The sequence below is a fragment of the Pelodiscus sinensis genome, chromosome 12 (genome assembly GCF_049634645.1).
Source record: "Pelodiscus sinensis isolate JC-2024 chromosome 12, ASM4963464v1, whole genome shotgun sequence".
In the NCBI taxonomy this organism is placed as follows: Eukaryota; Metazoa; Chordata; order Testudines; family Trionychidae; genus Pelodiscus; species Pelodiscus sinensis.
The window spans coordinates 47,844,204-47,868,466 of NC_134722.1; the positions used below are offsets into that span (position 1 = coordinate 47,844,204).

The 24,263-nt window shown below is 55.1% G+C and overlaps 2 protein-coding genes across 5 annotated transcripts in view; one reads left to right on the plus strand and one right to left on the minus strand.

Moving 5' to 3' along the window:
* The window catches only part of CFDP1 (craniofacial development protein 1), a 192,089-nt gene that overhangs the window by 108,707 nt on the left and 59,119 nt on the right, over positions 1 to 24,263 (plus strand). The window contains exons 2-6 of one of the 3 annotated variants that reach the window (XM_075940598.1): positions 12,744 to 12,757; positions 13,557 to 13,670; positions 17,063 to 17,171; positions 18,126 to 18,363; positions 19,797 to 19,915. In XM_075940598.1, the coding sequence (XP_075796713.1) occupies positions 13,616 to 13,670; positions 17,063 to 17,171; positions 18,126 to 18,363; positions 19,797 to 19,915 (521 nt within the window). In that variant the 5' untranslated portion in view covers positions 12,744 to 12,757; positions 13,557 to 13,615. Of the gene's footprint in view, positions 1 to 12,743; positions 12,758 to 13,243; positions 13,671 to 17,062; positions 17,172 to 18,125; positions 18,364 to 19,796; positions 19,916 to 24,263 lie in introns of those variants that run through there. The other 2 variants (XM_075940596.1, XM_075940599.1) reach the window with 2 other exon arrangements.
* TMEM170A (transmembrane protein 170A) lies at positions 6,072 to 13,090 on the minus strand. 2 transcript variants are annotated; one of them, XM_075940608.1, is made up of 3 exons: positions 12,948 to 13,090; positions 11,475 to 11,576; positions 6,072 to 9,371 (listed from the first exon to the last, which is right to left on the minus strand). In XM_075940608.1, exons 1-3 carry the CDS (start codon positions 13,060 to 13,062, stop codon positions 9,241 to 9,243), a joined length of 348 nt encoding a protein of 115 aa, XP_075796723.1. In that variant the 5' UTR covers positions 13,063 to 13,090; the 3' UTR covers positions 6,072 to 9,240. The 2 variants fall into 2 exon arrangements, with proteins under 2 accessions (XP_075796723.1, XP_075796722.1); XM_075940607.1 differs by having other exon boundaries at positions 11,406 to 11,576.

Below are 24,263 nucleotides of genomic sequence, written 5' to 3' on the forward strand. Positions count from 1 at the left end.
AAAAATCTCATTTCGTAAAACAGCCAACACACCAAAGAGGCAAAACTGAAAGCGACGGGCGAGCCATAAGGCACAATGGGAGCATGGCTTCCTGTCAACACGCAGATGGAAAAAGGTGCCGCGCTGTAACTCCTCTGAAAGGCCCTACGAGGCAGGAGCCGCTGCTCTTTCTCTTTCTCTTCCACCTTTTTCCATCGAGGTGCTGCTCTCCATGGTCACGTGCTAGCAGAGGGGGATCTTTGTGCTTTGGACCGTTGGCTAGTTACACGAGAGTAAAACGGCTGAGAGCCTCTGGCAAACCTGGCACCTGTGTTCCTCCTCTGCCAGTGCCATTCTCTGTCTGTTTACCTGCAGGGTTTGCCTTGGCACGGCCCGTGTGGGCTGGGCACTGGATCGTTTTCCGTAGCGTTTCTCTGGCTTTGGTCACGGGAGCTGGGCAATCAGGCACCAGTCTTATCACACCCTGAGTCCCACAGGCAGGGCTGCTCACACTGTGCTGGCGATAACAGAGCACTCTTCTTGTTTCCGGCTGTTTCCAGTGTTCTCAGACCTTATTCTCCACCCTGTCAAAACAGGAGAGGCACCATTCTAGCCCTCCTCTGCCCCAGCCTGGATCCGACGTGGCAAATCCACTGTCTCTTTCTCCCTCTGTCTTCTCCTGCCTCCCCCCATTAGTCCTAAGCCAGGAGACAAGTCTCACCGGGCCCCTGCCGCTGGTGTGAAGGGGGCTAGTCCTTAGGCCAGGCGCTCTGTTCTTCCTGTCCAGTCCACTGCACTGCGCTCCCGCAGTGTTTCTTGGAGAGGGTGGAACACACCATCAGTATCCCCTGCCTGCAGCGCGCATGCCAGAGGGGGAAACTAGAACTCCCCTTGGGTTCAAAGCACCCCTCCTATGCCATCTTGGGCTGCCTGCTTCCGGCCAGGCACACGGTGGCCCAACTCATGCTCCCGCCTGGGTGCAGGGGCAATGGGTGCCTGTCTGGAAGGAAGGTGTGAACCTGGTGTAGCCTGCTAAGATACATCTTCCCTATCCTATCCTTGCTACATGTTAACAGTATGCTAGTAATGCAAGATGCCCACGGGACCGAAATTCTCCTGTAGGACCCCGCTGGAGCATGGTAGGTATAGAGTTAAAATGTTTTTATTTTTCGTGTTAGTTTTCGCGATCTGTATTGTGTAAGGATTGCGAAGGGCCTTTGCGGTTAAATTTGTAGTTAGTTGGAGGAGCTTTACTCAATAGTACGCGAATAAACATAAATTAGATCTGCAAATCCAAGCAAAACTGAAGTGAACAGATTTCCTGCACATAACTGCAACATTTCCCGTCCTTTTCTTTGTTCCGGGAATCGGTCCAAGAGGACAGCAAGAGTTCTCCCCTCCCCCGATATCTCCTCCCCTCAGCTGGAGCCACTCACAGAAATCTTAGGGTACCAGGACCAACTTTGGTTAGCAGGTTGGACATCCTGGACATGTTGGCACCGAAGAGGGAATAAAGGCCCAGGGATTAAGGAAGTCAGGCTGCTGCGGCTGTTGTTGCTAAAGCCTGCTCCGGAGGGAATACTGTTTTCCCTCCAGGTCTGAAACCAAGTTCTAGTCATAGTCTCTCTCCAATCTTTATACTTCGTCTTGTTTCCTTTATTCTGGGTCAGTCTTGCTTCTAAGTACTTCATGCTCCGTCTGCACTGAGGTCCCTCAGATGAAGGCAGGGTGGTCCTCCCATGCCTGGCCTTTAGGGGGGCGGGGGAAGACCCTGGGAGTATAAAATTCATACGTCCGGTTTGATTTTGTCTGTTTAATTTGGTGGTGATGGGGGACTTCAACTATCCAGATATATGTTGGGAAAGTAACACAGCGGGGCACAGACTATCCAGTAAGTTCTTGGACTGCATCGGAGACAACTTTGTATTTCAGAAGGTTGAAAAAGCTGCCGGGGGGGAAGCTGTTCTAGATTTGATCCTAACAAATAGGGAGGAACTGGTTGAGAATTTGAAAGTGGAAGGCAGCTTGGGTGAAAGTGATCATGAAATCCTAGACTGTGTCTAGACTGCATCCCTTTTTTGTAAAAGGGATGCAAATTAGACCTATCGCAATTGCAAATGAAGCGGGGATTTAAATCTCCCCCACTTCATTAGCATAAAAATGGCTGCCGCTTTTTTCCAGCTTGGAGCTTTGCTGGAAAAAAGTGCCAGTCTAGACGCGGATCTTTCGGAAAATAAAGCCTTTTCCGAAAGATCCCTTATCCCTTATTTTAAGAGGGAAGGAACAATCAGTTTCACCCATAAAGAATGGGAAGCGACGGTCTGGGAAGGAGTATGGCAGAAAGGGATCTAGGGTCATAGTGGACCACAAGCTAAATGAGTCAACAGTGTGATGCTGTTGCAAAAAAAGCCAACATGATTCTGGGAGGCATTAACAGGAGTGTTGAGATCAAGACACGAGGAGTCATTCTTCCACTCTGCTCGGCGCTGGTTAGGCCTCAGTTGGAGGATTGTGTCCAGTTCTGAGCACCAAATTTCAAGAAGGATGTGGAGACATTGGAGAGGGTCCAGAGAAGAGCAACGAGAATGATGAAAGGTCTAGAGAACATGACCTATGAGGGAAGACTGAAAGAACTGGGTTTGTTTAGTTTAGAAAAGAGAAGATTGAGGGGGGACATGAGAGCAGTTTTCAGGTATCTAAAAGGGTGTCATAAGGAGGAGGGAGAAAACTTGTTCATCTTGGCCTCTGAGGATAGAACAAGAAGCAATGGGCTTGAACTGCAGCAAGGGAGGTTTAGGTTGGACATTAGGGAAAAGTTCCTGCCTGTCAGGGTGGTCAAACACTGGAATAAATTGCCCGGGGAGGTTGTGGAATCCCCGTCTCTGGCGATATTTCAGGGCAGTGCTGGGTCCTGCCGTGAGGGCAGGGACTGGACTCTATGACTCTCGAGGTCCCTTCCAGTCCCAGTGTTCTATGATTCTAAGTTCTCCACAGAGGAAATTCGATTACTCTGTCCACTCAGGGCTGTTGTTTGTAGTGTTGGTTATAGCGACTCCTGGGGTGCTAATGCAAGTAAATAGGGTACATAGCAAACAGGGAGTAGACAGGGACTGGAGGAGAAGCCGTAGCTGGAAGCAGTTCAAGTCCTCGCGTCCAGGGGGCCGTCCCGGTGGGGAGCCTGTCACCGGGGGCCTGTCCTGGTAGGGAGCCTCACATCCTGCCCAGTGGATTAGCCGAGCACTCACAGCCGGCAGCCTGAATTTCTGCCGGTGGTGCACTTTTGCACATGGCTCGGTGCACAGAACAAAATGTATCCCGCACATGGATGGAAAACAGAGGGAACATTGGTTGTGACCCCATTCAAATGGGCTTCCCAGGGCAGGCTCAGACTTGCCGGGGCCCAGAGCCATTGGCTTCAACTCTGGGTAGCAGGCCTGAGGTCACAAGCCCCTCCCTGGGGCTGCGGCTCTCAGTGCTCGCCCCCCCCCAGGCGACTGGGCTCCGGGTTTGGCCCCCTCCTTGGGTGGGTAACGGCTTCTGGTGTCAGAAGGGTGGGGTGCAGAGAACCCCTGGCTACAAGCCCCTAGCAGATGGAAGGGTGTTCTATGGGAGGGGCGCTGGGCCAAGGGAAGTCTGGCTCACTTCCCCCCCCAAAAAGCCAGGGGCCCTTGCTAGATGTGGCATCCCCGTGGGGGGCGGTGCTATGGGTCACACAGGGGGCCCACCTCAGCCTGCTGCAGCAGCTCAGGCTTTGCCTGGTCCTGTGTCTGTGAACCCCCGGGGGGGCGGAGTGACCAGGGGATCCACCCCCTGCACGCCCTGCCTGACAGCCCCGTTTCTGCTGGCAGAGCGCCCGTGGGGCTTGCTGAGTCACAGGGTAGCTGGCGCCGGGCCAGCCCAGCGCCCACATACAACGGCTGTTAACAAAGGCAGCCAGGCATGCAACACCCCACCCCACAGGTGTGCGGCACGGATCCCTTCCCGCGAGCCGGGCGGGCTGGGATTAGCTGTTGGACTGTGCAGGCCAGGACACTTACCTCTGAGCTTCAGAAACCACGCGTGCACCGAGTTCCCAGTGCTCAGCCATGCTGGCTGTTCCGCCTCCGCACCGCACTTGGACAGTTCCGAAAAACATAGTGTCCGTGCCTCAGTTTCTCTATTTGCAACACCTCCCACCCTTCCCAGGGTGCTGGGTTCACGCTGCTCCAACCTCCCCCAGCTGGGCACCAGGAAGCCAGTCTCTGAGCCACCCCCCAAACCCAGGAGATGCAGCCTCCGTCCAGCACCACGTCGATCTGCCCCCAAAGGTCTGTCCGGAAACGAACGCGGCAGCGAAAGAACGTGTGTGGGGGCGGGCAGGACAGGGCCGATTCCAGTGCTGCCTGAAACGACGCAGGATTGCAAAGCTTCACAGAACCGACCTCCTGCCGGAGACAGAATTATCAGGCTTTCTGGGAAAGTCAGAGGGGAACGTCGGGAAAGACGGCTCTTGCAGCATTAAGCTGCCGGGTCGCGACAGTGATCCCGTAACACCCGACTCACTCAGCACACGGAGTCTGCTGCTCTGCTTCCTCTGTGGCCATTTGCACCCGCCCAGAGCGGGGCCCGAGGCGGCAGCCAGGTGTGGTCAGATGGGCAGGGCTTCCCCCTTGTAGAAATGGGGACACGCCTGGACAACTGCTTATGCAGGTGTCACGTGGAGCATCTGTGGGCGCCCACGGAGCCGGGTTGGCTTGCACTCGCTGGGCCCCAGCGCGCAAAGGAGGCCGGCGCTGGGCGCTGGCAGGGATGTTCCGTGGCTGTGGCCAGCGCACCCCGCCTGCGCAGACACTGGGCACACGATGCTGCTCCAGGGTCGTTCCTGCAGATGCTGGGCTAGTGGGAGAGTTCGTTTGGCGCTCCCTGCCCGTCAGGCCTCCCCAGGCCCTCCCGGCCGGCGGCGTGCCTAATTCCTGACCCCAAGCACGCTCCAGCCATGCCACTGTGAGCAGACACGTCTTGGCTGTGAATCCAGGGCTTTATAGGAACCACCGTGCTGCCTTGGCCCCGCTGTGTCCCCCCCCCAGGAATCTACCAACCTTCCCCAGGAGCAGCCCAGGGCAGGACTGTCTGGTGCCACTTGTAGCCCTTCCCCACTGGGGCAGGCGGCCGCAGCGCGTGACCCCCCCCCCCCCAAAGGATGAGACATGGCTGAGGGGGTCTGCCCCCCATTCCCCTCTCACCAACGCGAGCCAGCGGCTAATCCCAGCTGGGGTGTGCCTGCCCGGCTCGCGGGAAGGGATCCTTGCCCCACACCTGCGGGGCGGGTGTTGCATGCCCGACTGCCTTTGTTAACAGCCGTTGTATGTGGGCGCTGGGCTGGGCACGGTGCCAACTGTCCCGTGACTCAGAAAGCCCCACAGGCGCTCTGCCAGCAGAAACACGCCCCCCACTGGCTGAAGGGAGCCCCTGGATCCCCCTCTCGGCTTCCCAGCCAAGGGCCTGGTGATGACTGCACAGCAGAAGCAGGGCGAGGAGGGGAGGGAGCTGTCTGACCATCCCTCCGATCCAATCTGTGGGACAAGCCCCTGACTTCCAGGGGACGGGGACAGAGAAAGCCAGCCAGCCTTTGCCCTCCACCCTCCCCGTCCCGCATCACAGCCACCTCCGGCTGCTAGGAGACAGATGTACTCGTCGCCCCAGGGGTCGACATTGGGGCTGAGGGCTCAGAATTCAACATCTCCTGAGGGGGCCGGACGGGAGGTGGCTGCAGGGGCAAGCCACAGACCTCGCTTTTGGCCTTTTCAGTCCCCGAACGCCCCCGAGAAAGGGCCGATCAAAGGGATGTGAAAAGAACATTGAACGCGATCGCAGACTCAAGCCCCGACAGTTTGGAGATGCCAGAGTTGAGGGTGCCTGTGCCGCCTACTGCACCGTGCTGCAGCCCTGGATTACGTGCCCGCATGCTGCTGTTCCCCCAGGACTCCCTCTTCCCCTGGATCCACTGGCCTTTTACCAGGAAAGGAGCCTAATTCTGGCTCTGCATCAGCTCCCTAAGACACAGGAATGGAAGCCCCACTGGCACCCCCCAGAGAGGGCGTACGAGGCCTGCCTCACGGTCATTGAGTTTATTCGTCAGCAGCATTAGAAGCATCCGTAGAAAACCAGCATTTGCCTTTACGCTGCCTTTGCGTCCCACAGATCTGTTCACAGTGGCTGGAGCAGGGAGGGGGATACAGAGGGAGGCTGCTCTGGCTCAAGCCGGCAGGCAAGGCCTTCGGACGCACACACGGCCCCACCCAGCAGAGCCACAATTCTCTGCTGGGGGGGTGAAATGATTCCAGTGCAGAAAGCCTCTTTGTTCCACCCCATCCTTTGCCGAGGCCCCCGGGCCGAGGGTGAAATGCACCTTGGCCAGGCAGCTGACAGCCCCTTGGCTTTCACCTTTTTCGACAAGCATGTTGCTCGTTGTGGCCCTTTTGCCCACCAGGCACCAGGCTGTATCAAAGGGCCGTGACGCTGCTGCACGGGGTAGGTAAAACGTTGGTGACCGAGAACGACTTTCTCCTTGGCACGAACGGTTATCGCACGGTCTGCCTGGCCTCTAGATCAGCCTCTTCCCCTGTTTTCTATGCGCAGGCTGACAGCCAGATGCTCGCGCAGGAACTGTAAACAAGCACAGCCCCATTCGTTTCAGTGACGCTCGGGCCGCTCACACCCGCCGCCGCCGAACTGCATGCTGCTTCTACTGGGTTCCTGAGGTTTAAAAGGCCATTAAGGGACGAAGCAAGGACGCTTGATGGTGGGGGTGGAAGACGGACATGGCTTTTAATCACAGATTTGCTCCATCGGCTCACAGTTGCTCCTTTTCGGTTGGGTTTCTTGTGCGGGAGGAGAGAAAACCACCTTTCTGCTGTAGCCTTTTGCATCTCACCAAAGGGTGGAGAATAAGAGTAGAGAACACTACAGATTAGTGCCTGGCTGGTCACTGTTACAAGGCTGCTCCCTGAAAACATCCCGGGGCCTGCGCACAGTCAGATAAACGCTACCGATCACAGCTCAATGCACACTGAAGATGCACAGTCACTCGCTTGAAGGAAATTAGATGCGTAGAAAACAGATCGAGTCCTAGGTCTGCTGCTGCTCTAAGCGATTTTATCCTTTGGCTTGTTCTAACTCTTCCTCACATGCTCACCACGGCAATTCAGTCCTAGGCACAGCACAAGGCTGCCCCTGCTGGTGAGCAGCAATGGAACATGCAGGGTACAGTTAGACGTTGGTTCCAGGGTTCGGTGCAAGCCACTGGGCGTTCAGAGTGTCACAAGAGCAGCTGCGTACAGCTTGGGGGTCGGCGATCTCCCAACGAGGCAGTCACACGGAAGGCTCTCAGATTACCCCACCGCTTGTGTTTTTGGATGAATGCCGAAGGGTCTAGTTTAGACAGATTCTAGGAAGGACTCATCCCGATGGATTGCCTCTCCAGGGACCTGTCGCAGGGCAACAGGAGACGCTGTAAGTTGTGCGGCGCCATATTCTTTCTGTTGCCAGAAGTGCACTCTCTCTCTGCTGGCCATTTACCCTAGACAGCTTTAGGCCAGAGAAAGTAAAGGGTGTCATCGTAAAAGGCAGCAGGAATTTAGAAGTAAAAGCCAATCTGGCTTGCCTGCTTTGTTAGTAAAAGAATTAAAACCAAGTTCAGTAAAACCCAATTCCTTTTAAAAGCGTCGGCCGAGGAGAGGATGCTCTGCTACAGGACACGCCCGAGGATTCCCTCGTAGTAAGCCTAGCGACGCCATTCATCGATCCAGAGTGCAAATATGTTGCCAAACTGCAGGGAAGTGGCAGGTGGCGATGAACCTTGTAGGAATGTCTAGATCTCTAGAGAACCAGGGACAACTCCAGCCCCACACGAAGCACATGGCTCGACAAGCGCTTCCGTCAATGGGGCAGAGCGCAAAAGGCATTTACGGTCCTTTTCTTGGAAACTGGACAGAAGAGATCAGGTTTGCTGGCAGTGCTAGAATCACCGAGGGGAGGGCACCTGGTTAGTTCCAGGTACTGAGCGTGGAGGACATGCCCTGTTTCTCCTTGCTGGTGCAAGCAGCCGGGTAGGGCACATGCTGTGGCTGCCACTGCGCAGTCACGGAAGCCGGATGCAGGATTCTCAGTCTCCGGCCCTCTGATTATTACAACGTTGAGTTAAGACTTTAATGACCATCAGGCCCCTGTAAACACGTTAAGTCTCCAAGTGCTTAAAGGGAGAACTAACGGCAGCTTAATCCAAGTCAGGCTCCATGGGAGAGCAAGAGCGATACACACGATTTCCAATACTTGCTTCCGGGGCAGGGGTCACTCATCCCCACTTGCCCCCTTCACAGAAGAGACGGGGGCTGGTCAGTTTCACCATAAGGGAATGTTATCAAGAGAGACCTCGTAGAATAAAATCATTCTCCGGCTTCTGTGGGGAACGTGAATGCAAGCTGGCACCGAGAGTCTGAAACGGGATTTCTTTTTGCTCCCCCCACCAAGACAGGGGCCAGAAAGGCCACCTACAAACTCACCTAAAAACTGCATTTCACCTCTTTCAAAAGGATCGAAAAGGTTCATCCCAGGACAAAGCAGCGAGCGGTCAAAGCATTAACTCCTGCCACGTTGTTCAGTAGTGACTTCCCTACAGCAGAACCACAATTCTTTCTGGTGCTACAACAGCTCACGGTTTCCAGTCACACTGAACACTACTAACCCTCCCCCCACCCAGAAAACCTTGGCACTTAATGTTACCAAAACGTAACCAAATCAATGTTAACAGATTAGCTTCAATTTCAGCTAAGTCTACAACAGATTAAAGACTGATCAAGCAGCTTCTTCTGATTTGAATATTAACGCTTGCAATATTGCCTGTGGAAGAATTAACCCCTTATTTTCTCAGGGAAGTATATACAAGCTACAAGAAAAATCTAGCCAATCTTTGCCCTGCTTTTGTACTCTACAGACACCAAGAGAGTTACGGAACCTCGCCTGAGCACACAACCCCTCTGATTAGATTTGCGAGGATTACCTTCCTTCCCTAGCGTAAGACAGTCTGCTACTACACTGGCAGCAGAAACAGGCCTTTGGAAAACTGGAGACATAGCACCTTCCGAGTCAGTCCAGGGTCTTCGTCTCATGCCATTTCCGCCCAGAGATTGAGAAATTGCCACATTCAGGGACTCACTCCGGCCACGCAGCTGAAATCCTCTTCCCACCCCACTTGATCTTCAGGCTCAGGTCTCCATCGGAATGCTAGAGAGTTGCTAAAATCCGTGAGAAGGAAATCACCATCACGCAGAACGTCTGCCCCACGCCGAGCGTGAGCACTTCGAAGGGGATCATTTGTTTTCCGGCCGCTCGGTACACCCCAGCAATAGCCGCACCTGATAAGAAACGAGCGTTAACGAACTCAGCCCAGACTGAGACAGACACTTAGCGATATGCAGGACTTGGCAGCCAGGGCCAGGCGTACAGCCCGGTCTATTTTGGCGTGCCCAGGCTGGGTTATATAGCTGCCTAAGCCACTGAATGCACTGGGGGTTTACATCAAAATAAAAGAAACTCATGCTAGCAAAAAGCAATCCACAGGATCTCTTGCCTGGCCTGTGTAAAGTCTCCAGCCCTTAACTAGACACCTATTGAAACCAGACACTTGAAGTATGTTTTAAAAACTAAGCGCTTGGAATGAATTGCTCTTTATTCAGCAGTGAAGACTACTGCTGAAAATCCCATTTCACTGGCTAACCATGATGTTTAACCAGTTAAAAGGGGCAGGTGGGGGTCTGCCCCGGCCCCACTGCCATGGGCAGAGGCTGGTCCAGCCATCCGGAGCAACCCCTGCCTGCCATGAGCAGTGTCTGCTCCGGGTGGGCTGAACGCCTCAGTCTGTGGCGGGCCCTGCAGGGCTGGAGCAGCCCCCTACCCACCACAGGCTGGGAGCTGCTCCAGTCCAAACCAGTTAATCTTTCACATCTCTAGTTAAGACAAGTCTTAATTCCTACATTTTCTCCTCCAGCTGTTCATTTCATTAATGCCTACCACAGTTCACAGCAGGTCCCGCCCCCTTCCCGGCACTGGGAAGGGAACTACAGCGCCCAGCATGCCATGTGCCTATGGGACCGCAATGCATACTGGGACATAATGGCTTTATCCGCCCCAGCTTCTTCCGGGCAGAGCGGATTGGCTCTTGTTCACACTTACTAACAGCCACCAAAGGAGTATTTGGTTTCCTGGGCACCCGAACAGGCTGTCGTAAGATCACAATTAACATGGAGGGACTGAGATGTGGTTTCCTGTGGTGAAACCTGCGGCAAGTGATCACCTACAGGTGGCGTACGTGTATGCATGTGCAGGGCACATTGTTTGCTGTCTTTGCGAGTCACAGGAAACCAGAGAGAGGTGCTGTCAGGAGTGGATGCTACAGAAGGACCCGGGCCAATGGAAGGGAGAACAGCAACAGCACGTTACACAGATGCTGCCATGCGATGCCAATCACAATCTAGTTGTGTAACAGGCAAGGATAAAACCTTGCTAATGCCTCATCGAACCGAGTATTGCACAGGGCTTCTTTAATCAATGAGTCGTTGGGAGTATAAACCAGGATCTTTTGTACCCAGAATTCTTTGTCCACTTTCCAGGAAAGGTACAGGCCACTGTAAAGTATTGTAAATATATTGCAAGTCTGAAAGTGACCTGACGTGCCACTTTGATTCCAGTTTTATCATCCGGCTCCACTTTAACTGTGTTCTGTTTGAGCATGTTTCAAAATCCATCATGGAAGGTGCTAGGAAAGAGAGCACTAAGGAAGTGTAGGGGAATCACAGGACTGGAAGAGATCTCAAGAGGTCATTAAGTCTGGTCCCCTGCCCTCCGGCAGGGCCCAGTACTGTCTAGACCACCCTTGCAAGTATTTGTTTAACCTGATCTTTAAAATCTCCAATGATGGAGATTCTACAGCCCCCATAGGCAATTATTCCAGTCCAACTTAAACCTCCCTTGCTACCATGTAAGCCCATTGCTTCTTGTCTTAGAGGTCAAGGAGAACAATTTTTCCTCTCTTCTTGTAACACCCTTTTAAGTATTTGAAAGCTGTTACATCCTTTCTCTTTTCCAAACTAAACAAGCCCAGTTCTTTCAGTCTTCCCTCATAGGGCATGTTTTCTAGACCTTTCATCATTTCTGTTGCTCTTCTCTGGACCTTCTTGAATTTCTCCCCATCTTTCCTGACATGTGGCGCCCAGAACTAGACACAAGACTCCAGCTCAGGCTTAACCTCGAGCACATGGGGCAGGCTGCTTACTTGGTCAGCTCCTTTCTCACGAGGAAGAAATGGCATCTCACTTCAGCAAGCGTCTGAAGTGAACTCTCACCAAGAGGCACTCATCAGTCACACAGGCACTTGGGAACGGCTCACATACTTGTTAAGGTGCCAGCAGTAATTGGTCCCACGATGCCCATCAGCAGGATGCTTACAGACATGAACCTACCATATTTGTGATGTCTGAGGGTGAAGAGCGCTAGTAATCCCGCAGGGATGTGGAAAGCGAGAGAGGACATGAGTGCCCACAGGAACACTCCATACCACATTTCTGCAAGGCAAGGAGAAACAATGTTGACACAGACAGGACTTCACTACCTACCTGAACATAAGTGTAGCTACCAAAGGCTCCTATTGGGGTTGGGACATGATATTGGGACGATTCTCTGAATTGCCGGGTGTTAACCAAAGTTACTCCACGCCGCAGCGAGACGATAGTGACACTAAGTTGTTTTGGAATAAGAACCTAGGGCAGCAACTAGACAGGACCACACCACTCTTACAAAATGAGCCTTCTTCAGTGGGATTGGGGTAAGGAAAGGAAGCAACCAAGAGAGTCATTTCTTTGGCATGACCAAGGGATAGGACTGTGCATCGCACCCCATGATCTAGCTTGAATGTGACATTGAATAGGCACAACATGACCTCCCTTTATCAGGAAAACTGTCACAAAACTGACGGTCTATCTACACTGGAAGGTTTGGCGATGAAAGTGCTGTCGACACGCAAAAGCCACCAAAAGTGAAAACTGGTCAAACCAGTTTTTCTGCCTCCTGTTGTCCGCATTTCATGGCCATGTGGCTAGCACCCTGCTGACAGATTGAGCAAAGAACTGTAGGTAATCATCCCACAGGGCAATGTTGTGGGAAGACAGAGCGGATCTTGGCACTTCTTGGGATTCCTCGTGGCTCTCTGAGCTCTCTTTGCTGAGGTGTGTCCAAGCAGCACCGCCCTCTCTCCAACCACCCTTCCTTTGTTCCTAGCTGGGCAGAACAGGCGCATCCCAATGATTTGCTCTTTGTTTGTTCCCCCAAGGTAGCAGCTCGCTCAGCTGTGAGACACTTCCCAGAGCATTGAAAAGGGAGGGGCGCCTGCCTGCAGGGCAGCAGAGACCACAAAACGCTGCGCCCCAGATAGGCTCTATTGACGTCGATGGCTGCCCTGTGGCTCTGGCGGGTGAAGCAGACCTGCCCGCAGTCTGGATTCAATTAACTCCTCGTGAATCGGGAGCTCAGGTCACTGATCAGGACCAGCAGGGACTTTTCCTCCCAGGAGGAAGCAGGACTCCCCAGGGATGCGGAGCCGGGGGAGGGGGCAGCGCGGGGGGGGGGGGGGGGCGGATCCCAGAACAGGCCAGAAAGCGAATTGGGGGAAGGGACCAGGCGGGGGGGGCCTGGGAAGGGGCGAGGTGCCCCGGGGGGGGGCGGGGCGAGGGGAAGCCGCAAGCGGGCGGCGGCCCGGGGGGCGGGGCTGAGGGTTCCCCGGGAGGAGCGGAGCCGGAAGCGGGTGGGGGTCCGCGGGGCGGGGCCGAGGGGGAAGCCGGAAGCGGGCGGAGGGATCCCCAGGGGCGGGGCGAGGGGAAGCCGGAAGCGAGCGGGGGTCCGGGGGGCGGGGCGAAGGGAAGCCGGAAGCGGGGCGGTACCTGCGAAGCTGACCAGCGAGCCGCTGTACGAGGTGCCGTTGCCCACGCGCGGCACGAGGTGCAGGGTCAGGATCTGCTGCAGGAGCCCGCCCGCGTCCGGCTCGCTGCCCTCCATTGCGCCGCCAGGAAGGGCCCGCAGCACGGCCCCGTGCACCAATCACAGCGCGCTGCGCCCCTCGGGGCCCGCCTCCCGCCCTGACTGACAAGTGTCTCCGCCAATCCCCCACCCACGTGCCTGGAAGGGCGGGACGCCGCGCGCATGCGCCTTCCGCCTGCCTACGCCTGTGCCAACGGGCGTGCGCCCCGGGTTTGGCCCAAGGCTCCCAAAGGACGGAGGGGGGCGGGGGCCTTGGCGGGTTAGCTCAGTGGCCGCGCACACTGAGCCGGGACAGCAGGCGTCCGGCTCACCCGGCCCCGCCCCCTTCCCGGCGCTGGGCAGGGAACTACAGCTCCCAGCATGCCATGTGCCCATGGGACCGCAATGCACCCTGGGACGTAATGGCTTTATCCGCCCCAGCTTCTTCCGGGCAGAGCGGCACGAGGAGGAAAGGCCGTTTCCGCATCCGGGCTGCGCCGGCTGGTCCCTTCCCCTGTGTCGCGCGCTGGGCCCGTCTCTATGGTGCCCCCGCTCTAGCCCCCCGCCCCGCGCTCTGGTGCCGGCCGGCGGCATGTCGGACTCGGAGGAGTATTCCTCCGCAGAGGACGCGGACTACGTGCCCTCAGGTGGGAGGGGGCGGGGAGCTCCGCGCGCGGCGCCGGGGGGCGGGTCTGACCCCCCCCCCCGCGTTAGTAACCGTCCCGGGCTGAGGGGGGCGGGGGGGCTGTGCTGGTGGGGGAGGGGCTGAGGGGGGCGGGGGGCTGTGCTGAGGTGGGGGGCTCTGCTCGTGGGGGAGGGGCTGAGGGGGGAGGGGGATGGGGGGGCTGTGCTGAGGTGGAGGGCTCTGCTCGTGGGGGAGGGGCTGAGGGGGGCGGGGGGCTCTGCTGGTGGGGGAGGGGCTGAGGGGGGCTGGGCTGGTGGGGGAGGGGCTGAGGGGGATGGGGGGGCTGTGCTGAGGTGGAGGGCTCTGCTCGTGGGGGAGGGGCTGAGGGGGGCGGGGGGCTCTGCTGGTGGGGGAGGGGCTGAGGGGGGATGGGCTGGTGGGGGAGGGGCTGAGGGGGATGGGGGGGCTGTGCTGAGGTGGAGGGCTCTGCTCGTGGGGGAGGGGCTGAGGGGGGCTGTGCTGGTGGGGGAGGGGCTGAGGGGAGTGGGGGGGCTGTGCTGAGGTGGGGGGCTCTGCTCGTGGGGGAGGGGCTGAGGGGGGCTGTGCTGGTGGGGGAGGGGCTGAGGGGGGCGGGAGGGCTGTGCTGAGGTGGGGGGCTCTGCTGGTGGGGGGCAGCACTGAGGTGGGGGCTGGGTGGTGGGGGCGCTGTGCTGGTGAGGGGGTGGGACACTGGGCCTGGGCGGGGGGACAATGGTGGCTTTTGCTGGAGCGATCCCAGTAACTTCGCTCTTATCCAGGCCTTCTCGTGGGCGGGCACAAAGGCGGCCAGTTACTCATGGTGTTCAAGGAGCCCCCTGTGTCCTGCCGCGGGCCCACGCTCCCCCTGGTGTGACCTGCCCCTCTGTTTGGTGGCTTTGCCGGAGTAGCTGGACTGGCTGGCCTGTTCTGGGGTATGCGGGCCTGAGCCAGCCTCATGCGCTTTGAGCGGCTGTTTCCAAACGGTAGCCCACAGAGTGCTTGCTGGTGGCCCAGGAGGGCCAGTTGGATGCCTGTATGCTGCTAAGGGTGTCAGTGTGTTCCTCTGCTCTTGGCCAGCCTCAGTTTTTTTTAGTCCTTCTTCAGAGTTGCTGCCTTCAGCACTTTTGTGAGGAGCTGGAGATGGGTGACACCTGGTGATCACTTGTTCTGTTCATTCCTTCTGGGGCACTGCTGGAAGCCAGGCTACTGAGCTAGATGAACCTTTGGTCTGACCTGGCTTGGCTGTTCTTATGTTCTATTCTCTGCTGCCCGCCATAACTCTCCAGAGCAGAGCGAAATTGGCTTGTTTCTTGTCAGTTTTGCTGTTGCATTCTGAATAGCAGCTGCAGAAACTGACAAGAGTCTGATCAATTTTGTTCTGCAGTTGTCCAAGGATGTCTGAGCTCCAGTAGAAGCAGGCTGCCTGTGCACTCAGGCTGGTATCACTGCATCGTTACTGCTATCTGGAAGGATTTCTTTGCAACTATAGGGCTAGAAACGTAGCTTTTTCTAAAGAAAAGCTTCATTTGTGGCAAGAATGGTGGAGTACACCCCAAGCGAGATCTGCAAACAGCATTGGGAGCATTACCTGCAAGATGAACCAGTCTCCATGCACATCACCATTTCACTTGTGGTAGCCCCTAGAAGGCTGCTGTTTTAGAGACGACCGTCCACAGTGACAAAATGTCTGCAACCCCCTGCCCTGTAACTTGGATGTGCCTTGGAGCTGGGCTTCTGTGATTCAGATCCCTGATGGTCTCACCTTGTCCCTCACCAGTCTTGTTACTCCTTGTCGGGTACCTAGAGTGTCCCCAAATCTACCTTCTATGAGTTCTTAATTATTAAAGGCTCAAGCTGTTTTCCTGTGGTTTGTCAGTTCCTGAAGAGTGAAACCAGCCCTCCAGTTCGTTTTGGTGTCCGCTCTCCAAACACTTTGAGCATCAGAACTTCCCTGCTATAAAATTAAGCCAAAAGTGTATTTAATAGAAAAAGAAACCGGCTGTGAGAAGAACTGGTAAAGGAAAGCAAATATACATAGGTTGTGCAGCAAATAAACATATAGATGAGGGGTGGGCACGAGGGCCTGCTGCTCCCCTGCCGCCAGGCCAGTCATGAGCCGGGGAGCACATGGCCCTTACAGTCAACCCTGGGGAAGTGCGCAAAGTCTCCTGCCTTGTGAGGGGCTAGTCACTTAGTCAACTGTCAGCTGCTACTCAGCTGACAGGTGACTTTGCATGTTTCCCTTGCCCCCAGGCCCTGATTGACCTGGGGTAAGTGGGGGAACATGCAAAGTCTCCTTCTACCTCCAGGGGTACGGGTGCCGAGAGAGAAACTGCCAGTTATTTAACATCCAGCTTTTCTGAACAGTTGGTGGTTCTCTCTTTGGGGGAATGGGGGCAAAAACTTCATGTGCTCCCCCACCCACAGACAAATCAGGGTCTGTGGGTGGGGAAGCACGTAAGTGTTCTGACCCCGCCCTTCTGCCTGAGGCCCTGCCCCTCCAGAAATTGAAGTGGGCCCTAGTCAAAAGTTATTGCTCACTCAACCTAAAGCTTCATGCTTCTGTATTGGATAAAATCCCTTGTCTAACACAAGTTACCTCTTGCTTTTGAGCAGATCTTCATGGGTAGCTTCCCATTGAGAAGCTGTCCATCAGTTCCTGGATGATGAGGCTCCCTTCCTTTCAAGCCTCTTTTTAAAAAGCTTTTTTTCTTTTTTTTAATTCTTACAGGTCTGGTCTACGCTACAGAGCTAGGTAGACAACGACAGTTTACATTGACGTAATTCTGGAAGTGTTTACGCTAAAATTTCACTCCCACCAGTGTACCATCAACTTCTCCACAAGAGACGGAGAGTCAAGGTTGATGTAGTTAGGGCGGTGTTGGAGTAGACCCTGCCTTGCGTACGTTGGCTCTTCCTGGCTTTCAGAAGCCGTCCTACAATGCCCCACACTGCCGGTACTATTAATATAAGCCCTCCTGGTGGGGATGTGCACCACCAATGCAAGGAGCGAAGCGTAGACACGCACAAGCAATGTAATTACTGTGGCAGTTGTGTGCCACCGTCAGTTAGGTTGACTTACTTTTATAGTCTCAGAGGAGTAGCCATGTTAGTCTGTAACTAAAAACAACGAGGAGTCCTTGGGCACTTTAGAGACAACAGATTTATTAGGTCATGAGCTTTTGTGGGTAAAACTCACTTCATCAGATGAGTTGGAGTGGAAATCACAGAATCCAGGGTGTATATAACCACAAAAGAAGTTACCTGTCAATGGTAAGAGCAGTATTAATTAGGCTAATTAAGCCAGGGTGAGTGTGTCTCATGCACAGCCAGGAGTCGTCTTTGTTTTCCTCTTGTTCTTGTGTGATTGTGGGTCCCCCTGCTGTGTGATTGCAGGTGGGGAGTACAGTGAAGATGACGTGAGCGAGTTGGTCAAGGAAGATGAGGATGAGGAGAAACCGCAGAAAGAAAAAGGCAAAAAAAGTTCCAAAGCTCCGGTGTGCAGGTAAGTGCCAATCTGCATCACCTTCACAGGGCCATAATGTACATGCCAGTGGCTTTGCCGCTGGCCCTCGTGGCTGAGCACTAATCACCTTGCTCCCTCACTTCAGTTGTGAAAATGCAGCATAGGCCAAGGTTTTCTCTTTGGCTGTTTTTCAAGGTTATCTGCCAAGACAATACAAAAAGTGCCACACACATAAGGCAGGAGTCTCAAAGAGCATTATCTCTGTTCGGTGGACAGATATGGAGACAGTGGTTAGATGATTCACCCTGGGTCATGCTGGACGTCAGTATTGGAGCCCAATTTCTAACTTCCTTGTCCAGGATCCTTTCCCTAGAATAGTGGCTCTCAACTTTTCCGGACCACTGTACCCCTTTCAGGAGTCTGATTTGTCTTGCAGGCCCCCAAGTTCCACCTCACATGAAAATTACTTGCTTACAAAATCAGACAAACATATAAAAGTGTCAGAGCCACACTGATACTGAAAAAATTGCTCACTTTCTCACACTATCAAATAAATCCACTGGACAGCGTCTAGTATATAGACCAGTGTTACCAAGTCCCTGGTTGGAATTTTGCTGTATTGAGTTGGCTTGTGCTTTCTATGTAGTGTGTTGTGCAGTGAGGCTAATGTCTAGATGAGTTAATGTTCCCCACAGAGGTACACACACCCCTGGCTGAGACCCACTTCCTTACCCAAGTTCTCCATCCCTTCCCCCTCCCTCCCAGCCGTTGACTTTTGCCATATAATGGAACATTTAAAGAGATTCTCCAAATCGAGCCCCCACCTTCCTGACAAGTATGGGTTCAGTGACTCCCTTGAAGGTAAAGGGAACCCTCGTGGTTAGGATCTATCAGTCTGTAAATACAGGATCGTCGGGTCGCTTCACCCATGCTTGGGTGTCCACTTTGGGGGCTTTGCTCTGTTGCAACATTTCTGTTGTCATCTCTTCCCAGGAAAAGGAAGAGAGGAGGCATCTTGTTAGTGCCCAGGGGAGGAGAGGAATTGCAGGATCAGCGAAGCGACAGCGAGGAGGAGGCCGACAGTCTAAGACAGGTGAAAGGAGGCCGAGCAGAAGAGGAGGAGGAGAAAAAGAAGAAAGAGGATGCTCTGTGGGCCAGTTTCCTCAGTGATGTGGGGCAGAATTCCAAAGCACCAGCTGCCACTCAGGTGCCCGGTCCACAGGCTAACAAGGTAATGGAGAAACCTGGCCGGGGCAGTTCTTATTGGATGGGTGGGGGAAAGAATCCGAAGCGTTAAACCCCAGAGACATTGCTGAATAGTACTCACCCATCTGGAGTGTTGGTTTGAATGGTCCAAGTACGGATTCCTCCTCCCCCAAGTGTGGCCATGTGGGCAGCGGTGCCGGAAATGGGGTGCAGCTCTTTGCCCAGCTAGAAAGAAGGGACGCTGATGAGTAAAGGGCGCTGACCGACCGTTGGTTGCTGAAGCTTTTGTGGCCTTTGCTATACTCTGCAGTCAGGCACGGCTTTTCCTGCAGGGTTGGGAAGGGTTGGCCAGCGTGGGAAAGGGGGTAACTGGAGCAGGCGGCTGCCAACGGCTTGCCCGATGTTATTGTGGGCTGCACACTATTTTCAGGAGACCCTCTCGTGCAGCACTGTTGCTTCTTGATTCCATGTGCATTTCATGAAAGGAAGGTGAGGAGCAGGGGGAACGTGGGGAGTAAAACATCCCTGACCCAGGCTGGCCCACGGTGCCGCTGGTTTGGATTGTCACTGAGATGAGGGAGGATCTCAGCTCCTGTCTTTCCACTCGGCCTTTCTTTAGAGTGGCGCTGGCCCCTGTACTCTGCTTGGCTACGGAGTCTGATCCAACTGCCCTTATTGCCATTGCTGAACTCAGACGCTAACCCACAAAGCTAGGGGAAAAGGAACCGTGCGCGTGCGTGCACTTGAGTGGTTGAGAGGCCCTACGCACAACGCCCTGCCAGGCCCTTGCTACAAATCGTGTCAGCTGGAGAACTCTGGGTTTTCATTAGTTGTAGGAAAAGGTCTCTGGTTGGGTGAAATCTTCATGCTGGATTCTTCCGAGAGCTGAACTGGTGCTCGCTGAACTTGGTCGTCGCTTGCATGCAGGATTTCTTTTTAAAATAAGATGGTGGAAAAAAGACACTATTGTGGCCTTTGGCAGTTTAGACTTGGCATGCGGTTAATGTTCATCGGAGAGATGTAAAATCCATTAACTGGTTAAACATTCTGTTTAACCAGTCAACTGATTAAAGGGGATGTAGGTGGAGGAGGGGCATTGCTGGCCTCAGCAGGGCTGGGAGTGAATGTAATTTGGGAGTAGAAACCTTAATTTGGAATTTCCAGGCGAACTTCATACGGATGCTAATAAAGAGCAGTCCGTGGGTTCTTGGGCTTTTCTGCTGGGGGACAGAGGAGTTTGAGGTCCCAATCCTGGGCCTGCAGTGAGGGTTGGAACCCATGTGGGGGATAGAAATCTGGCAGCTAAGCCACTGATCTCCTTTGCTGTTACTGTGGGTGACTTGCTGTGGCTAGTGCCAAGTGGAGCCAGGATCTGAGCTGTAAGTCCAGTGGGATGGTCCCTAGGCCCCTTGAGATAACTCACGGGTCTCTTGGATTTGTTGTTGCTGTGTTTCCCAGACTGCAGAGGTGAAGAATTCGAGCAGATTCCAGGAAGACATGAAAGAGCCAGAGAAGCCGAAAGACGTGGCAAAAGTGACGATCACCAAAGTGTTTGATTTTGCCGGGGAAGAGGTCAGGTGAGTGTGCCTTGGGCTGGCATAGCCACATTGTTATATGTTGACTTTGGAAAATAAGTGGCTAAAATGTTGGTGGCACACAATAGCAATAGATGCTGCTTCTGTTCTCTGGCTTGCCTGTCCTTACCCGGAGATCCATCTCCTGGGGTTTGATTTAGTAGGTCTAGTAAGGGCCTGCTAAATTGTCCTCTGACGTTATCCCTGTTGACCTTGGTACCCCACAGAGTCGGTAGGAGCAAGGGAAGTCCGCGGGAGAGTTTCTCCTGTCCTCCTCCCACAGGGGGACGCTGGAGAAACTCGATTGAAGGTACGACGACTCCAGTTATGCTGTTCTCCTAGCTGGAGTTGTGTATCTTACGCTAGCGTTGAGCAGCATTGGGTGCGCTGGATCGGTGACACTTGGCTGCACAGAACAGCAGTGTCAGTCCGTGTAATTTGATCCCTGGCCTCATGAGAAATGAAAAGGCGTGGAAGTGAGTTCTCCACCAGGGGGTGCCAAACCCCAGCATCACGCCCCAGTGTTTTCCCAGCAGGGAGAAGGAAACCTAGATGCACTGCTCCGAAGGGGCAGAGCTTTTCATGGGGGCGCCCTTGCTGGAGCGCTCAGGGAGGACAGGGAGCCGCTCACGGGACTCGGAGCTATTTCTCAGTAGGGGCGGTGCTGCTGAAGTAACAGAGCGTGTGCTCTGGGGCGGTAGCGCCTTCTGTCTGGAGGCTCTTGCAGTGCATTTCCCGTTCTGTGCTCCGGGCCAGTTTCCCTGTGCATGCAGTGGCGTGCTGACCTACTCTCTGCTGGCGGGGGAGGAGACTTTCCCACGAGCGTCTGTGGCAGAGCCCAGGGGTGTGTCGACCGCGGGGTTCTCCAGGGCTTTGCTGCTTTTGGAGTCGTGCCCTTGCACATGTGCCGATTTCTCACCCGCACGTGCGAGCAGGGGTTCAGATGCACTTGTGCTCTGAGATGAGCAGAGACTAATCAGTGGCTCTGCAGTTCAAAGAGCCACGCTGCTCCTGTGCTCGCGTGGCCTTGCTCCCACTCGCTCGCCCAAGGACTCTGCCCCCTTCACATCTTGTATTCAGCACACGGCCTGATCGGAGGCAGAACAGGGTCACTCAGTAGGGAACTGTTCCTGAGTTTTCTGAACTCTGGGGGTGTGGCTCTGCCGTTGCTGTTGCTGAGTCCAGTCTCTTGGTCATTTCGGGGGGGGGGGGGGCTGATGAGGGCGGGACTCTAATAAGCAGATTTGCCTTGTAGCTTTTCGTACGTGCGCCAGTGGCCCATGGTGAAGGGCGCTGCAGCACCGGTGCCTGTAAACCAGGCTCACCAGCAGCGCCGAGCAGATTGAGGTGAACTTACGTCAGCACCCCCTGGATCGGGCAGAATGGGCGTGAGGTGGGGAGGGTTCTTGAAATACCTGCAGCCACTCATCCCAACTACAGCTTTTTCATATTTTATCCTGAATGCCCTCCCCCCTTCATTTAAAACATGGTTTTCCTGCAAGGAGTGCTTTTCCAGCAGCCTCCCACTTGTCAGCTGTGGGCGCACCCCTAGCGCAGTGGAGGAGGAATGAGGTCAGTTACTCAGAAACCTGGACTCCTTTCTCGATTAAGCCGGACTGGGCAGAGTATTGGCGTACCCCTGCAAGCCACCACGGTTAGCCTGATCTTGTTTAAGCAAGCCCTGTATTAATGAGTCACTAAAACAAGGAAGTGGTGGCTCGAGGGGGTCAGGAGGGCACTGCCATCCAGGCCTTGGGGTGGTGTGGGCTCTCTAGTTCCCTGGGACCTCTCTCTGGTCGCCTTTCCATGTTGCAATGAATACTGGACCCTGTTTGAAGCTCTGAGCTGATTCGTGGCCCAGTGCGCAGTGGAGGATAGCAGCCTTCGCTCTAAATGAGGCGTCGCAATGAATGCCGTCAGCTCGCCGACCGGGCGTTGCTCGGAGGTCTCCCGCTCACCGGAGCAGCCACTCGGCCAATCTGAAAGTTCCTCCTCAGGGCTGTACGACAGGGCAGGTAGGTCCTGGAATAAGAATCCTGCAGCTGAATGTTGAAGGACCTCACCGGCAATATACAAGTACCTTGGAAACTTGCCGAAGCCATACAGCAGCAAGAGCCTCATTTCACAAGAGATCCAAGTGGGCAGCGACCAACAGGCTGGGCGCTGGCGTGTCTATGCATACGACCTGACGACTAGCCATCCTCCTCAGTCTGGCTTGGCAATAGACATCAAGGGCACCCACCCAGGTTCTGGTGGTGTTCCATCAGCCGAAGAGGAGACCACGTTCTGCACAACTATCAGTGGTAACACTCTCATCGTAACACCTGAAGTGTTCTGGCAATTCCAGCCAGCCTAGCGTGAGCTACCCAGGCCTCAGCATTCCTGTATTCTTTTCCAGAGCAGGCCCTCGATGGAATTTGCCGAGCGCTGATCAGGATGCCTACAGACAGGTGGTGGAGAGAACAGTTGCAAGAATTCCAGCGAGACCAATGCTGCTAACGGCTCATAGGGCTCCTGAGAGCAGTAGGCTAGAAGAACATTCCTGGAGGCTTCTGGAAAAAGCACGCCCCAGGCGTGACGAGAGACGCAAAGGAGTTGCTCCAGCATGAGTGCTCGTGCTGCAAAAACCCACTATGCTTCCTTGAGACAGCAAGACGCCAGCGCTGGCTTGATTGTCTGCAAAATCTTGATTTTTTTGCATTCAAGTCATCAGCGGTAATGCTGCTAGACAATAGCGACCTCCCGTGGTTTGGCACTGGGCAGGCCCTGAGGGTGCTGGGTTAGAGAGGTTCAGCTTGTCCAAATACAAAGAAAACGGGTCTAGCTTCCTAGGGGATGGGGTGGGGAAGGCATCTCTGTGTCCAGCCCACTGTGTCCTGTAGGGTTTTCCATGACTCCGGGCCCACAGGAAACTGCTCTTTCCAATATTCGACTAATTGAGCTAATTTGACTCTAGTGCCCTGTTCTGACCCCGCTTGTGTTGGCTTTTCACTTCCTTTTGTGCGCGCTGGGCACGGTGCAGTGGGCAGCTGTCACCCACTGGGCTGTCAGTTGTGGCCAGCAGGAGCAGGTCTGCCTCTCAGTGGAAGCTGTGTCGTCTCGTGGCGCCTGGGTGGACGGGCGCCCTTTGGACTCGCCCCGTGACGCAAGGCGTGCACCGCATTACTGAGCAGCAGTGCGCCATGCCAGGGCTTTGGTCTGACATTGGATGCTCAGGGGCTTGTGTTCTGTTTGGCAGCCGCGACTCTTGGCCTTCCTGTCTGCCCCTGCTGGGCGCTGGGCATGGAAACCAATCGCGAGTGGTGCCCATCCAGAAGGACTGTGAAACTGGCCTAATGTGAGCGGGGCTGGCCCATGGATCCAGGCGCCTGCTGGAACGGGTCCCGGGCCAGGCTAGAGCCCCGGCGGCGGGGGGAGGGCAGAGAGACGCCTGTTCTCGTAACTCGGGAGCGGGGAGCTGAGAGCCACTGACTACAGGGAGAAGCAGTGTCCGGTGGGCGGGGCGTGACATCACTGGGGGCTGAGAGGCTCGCAGGCACCGGACTAGCCTGGGCTTTGGAGACCAGCTCTCTAGACCCTTGACTCTGCCCCTCCTTAACTTCCCCTGCTCCCTGCCTTGGCTTTTCGCCCCTCCCCAGTCACGCGTCTTAGAATAGCGTGTGCATGTGGGATGGTGACCCGCCTCAGCCCCTTCGCTCCCCCGGCCAAGAGACAGGAAGGACACCCCACCCCGCTGCTCACCAGCGCGCACCCACCCAGCGGACAAGCCACAATTTCAACAGGGCCCTGCAGCAATTTTGGTTGAGCAAAAAAAAAAAACCCCACACTGCACACACAAGTTTCACGGGGGGGGGGCAGACACTTTTTTGGTTGAGCACAAACACCCCCCCCCCAAAATGGCTGGCGCGCGCGCACACACACACACACACACACACACCACGGCGCAGGGAAACCCTGCGCTCAACTCACACCTCCTGCGGCAGCCACCGCACTCCTCCTCCGGGGCCGACACCCCCTCCCGCAGCGTACCCGGCACACTTCCGGGTTCAGTGCGCGAGGCCCGATTTGGAGGAATCGGCCTAAGGCCAGCCCTGTTCCCAGTGCTAAGTCCTGCTCTGTTTGAGATGCAAAGGCCAGATTTAAGCCACGTGGACCCTGCAGTTGGTTCCTCCTGCCAGCATCACGGAGGGGCTTTGTGGCAAGGTTTCTAGGGCAATCCCACCCCATTTAGTGTTGCCCCGCAAGTCATTCTCATCCCCGGGGTGCTCTCCCTCTCCTGGCAGATGGCTCACAATTGCTTGGTGACCAGACTTCCCTGTGACTGACCATCCCGAGACTTTTCCTCCCCGGT

Bases quoted from the DNA above. Each gene is read 5' to 3' on its own strand.
- TMEM170A (XM_075940607.1), bottom strand. From the start codon at position 13,062: ATGGAGGGCAGCGAGCCGGACGCGGGCGGGCTCCTGCAGCAGATCCTG. The intron at 11,577-12,947 runs GTACCGCCCCGC...CTTGCCTTGCAG, and splicing joins CTCGCTGGTCAGCTTCGCAG to AAATGTGGTATGGAGTGTTC. The intron at 9,372-11,405 runs GTATGTGAGCCG...GTTTCTTATCAG, and splicing joins TACTGCTGGCACCTTAACAA to GTGCGGCTATTGCTGGGGTG.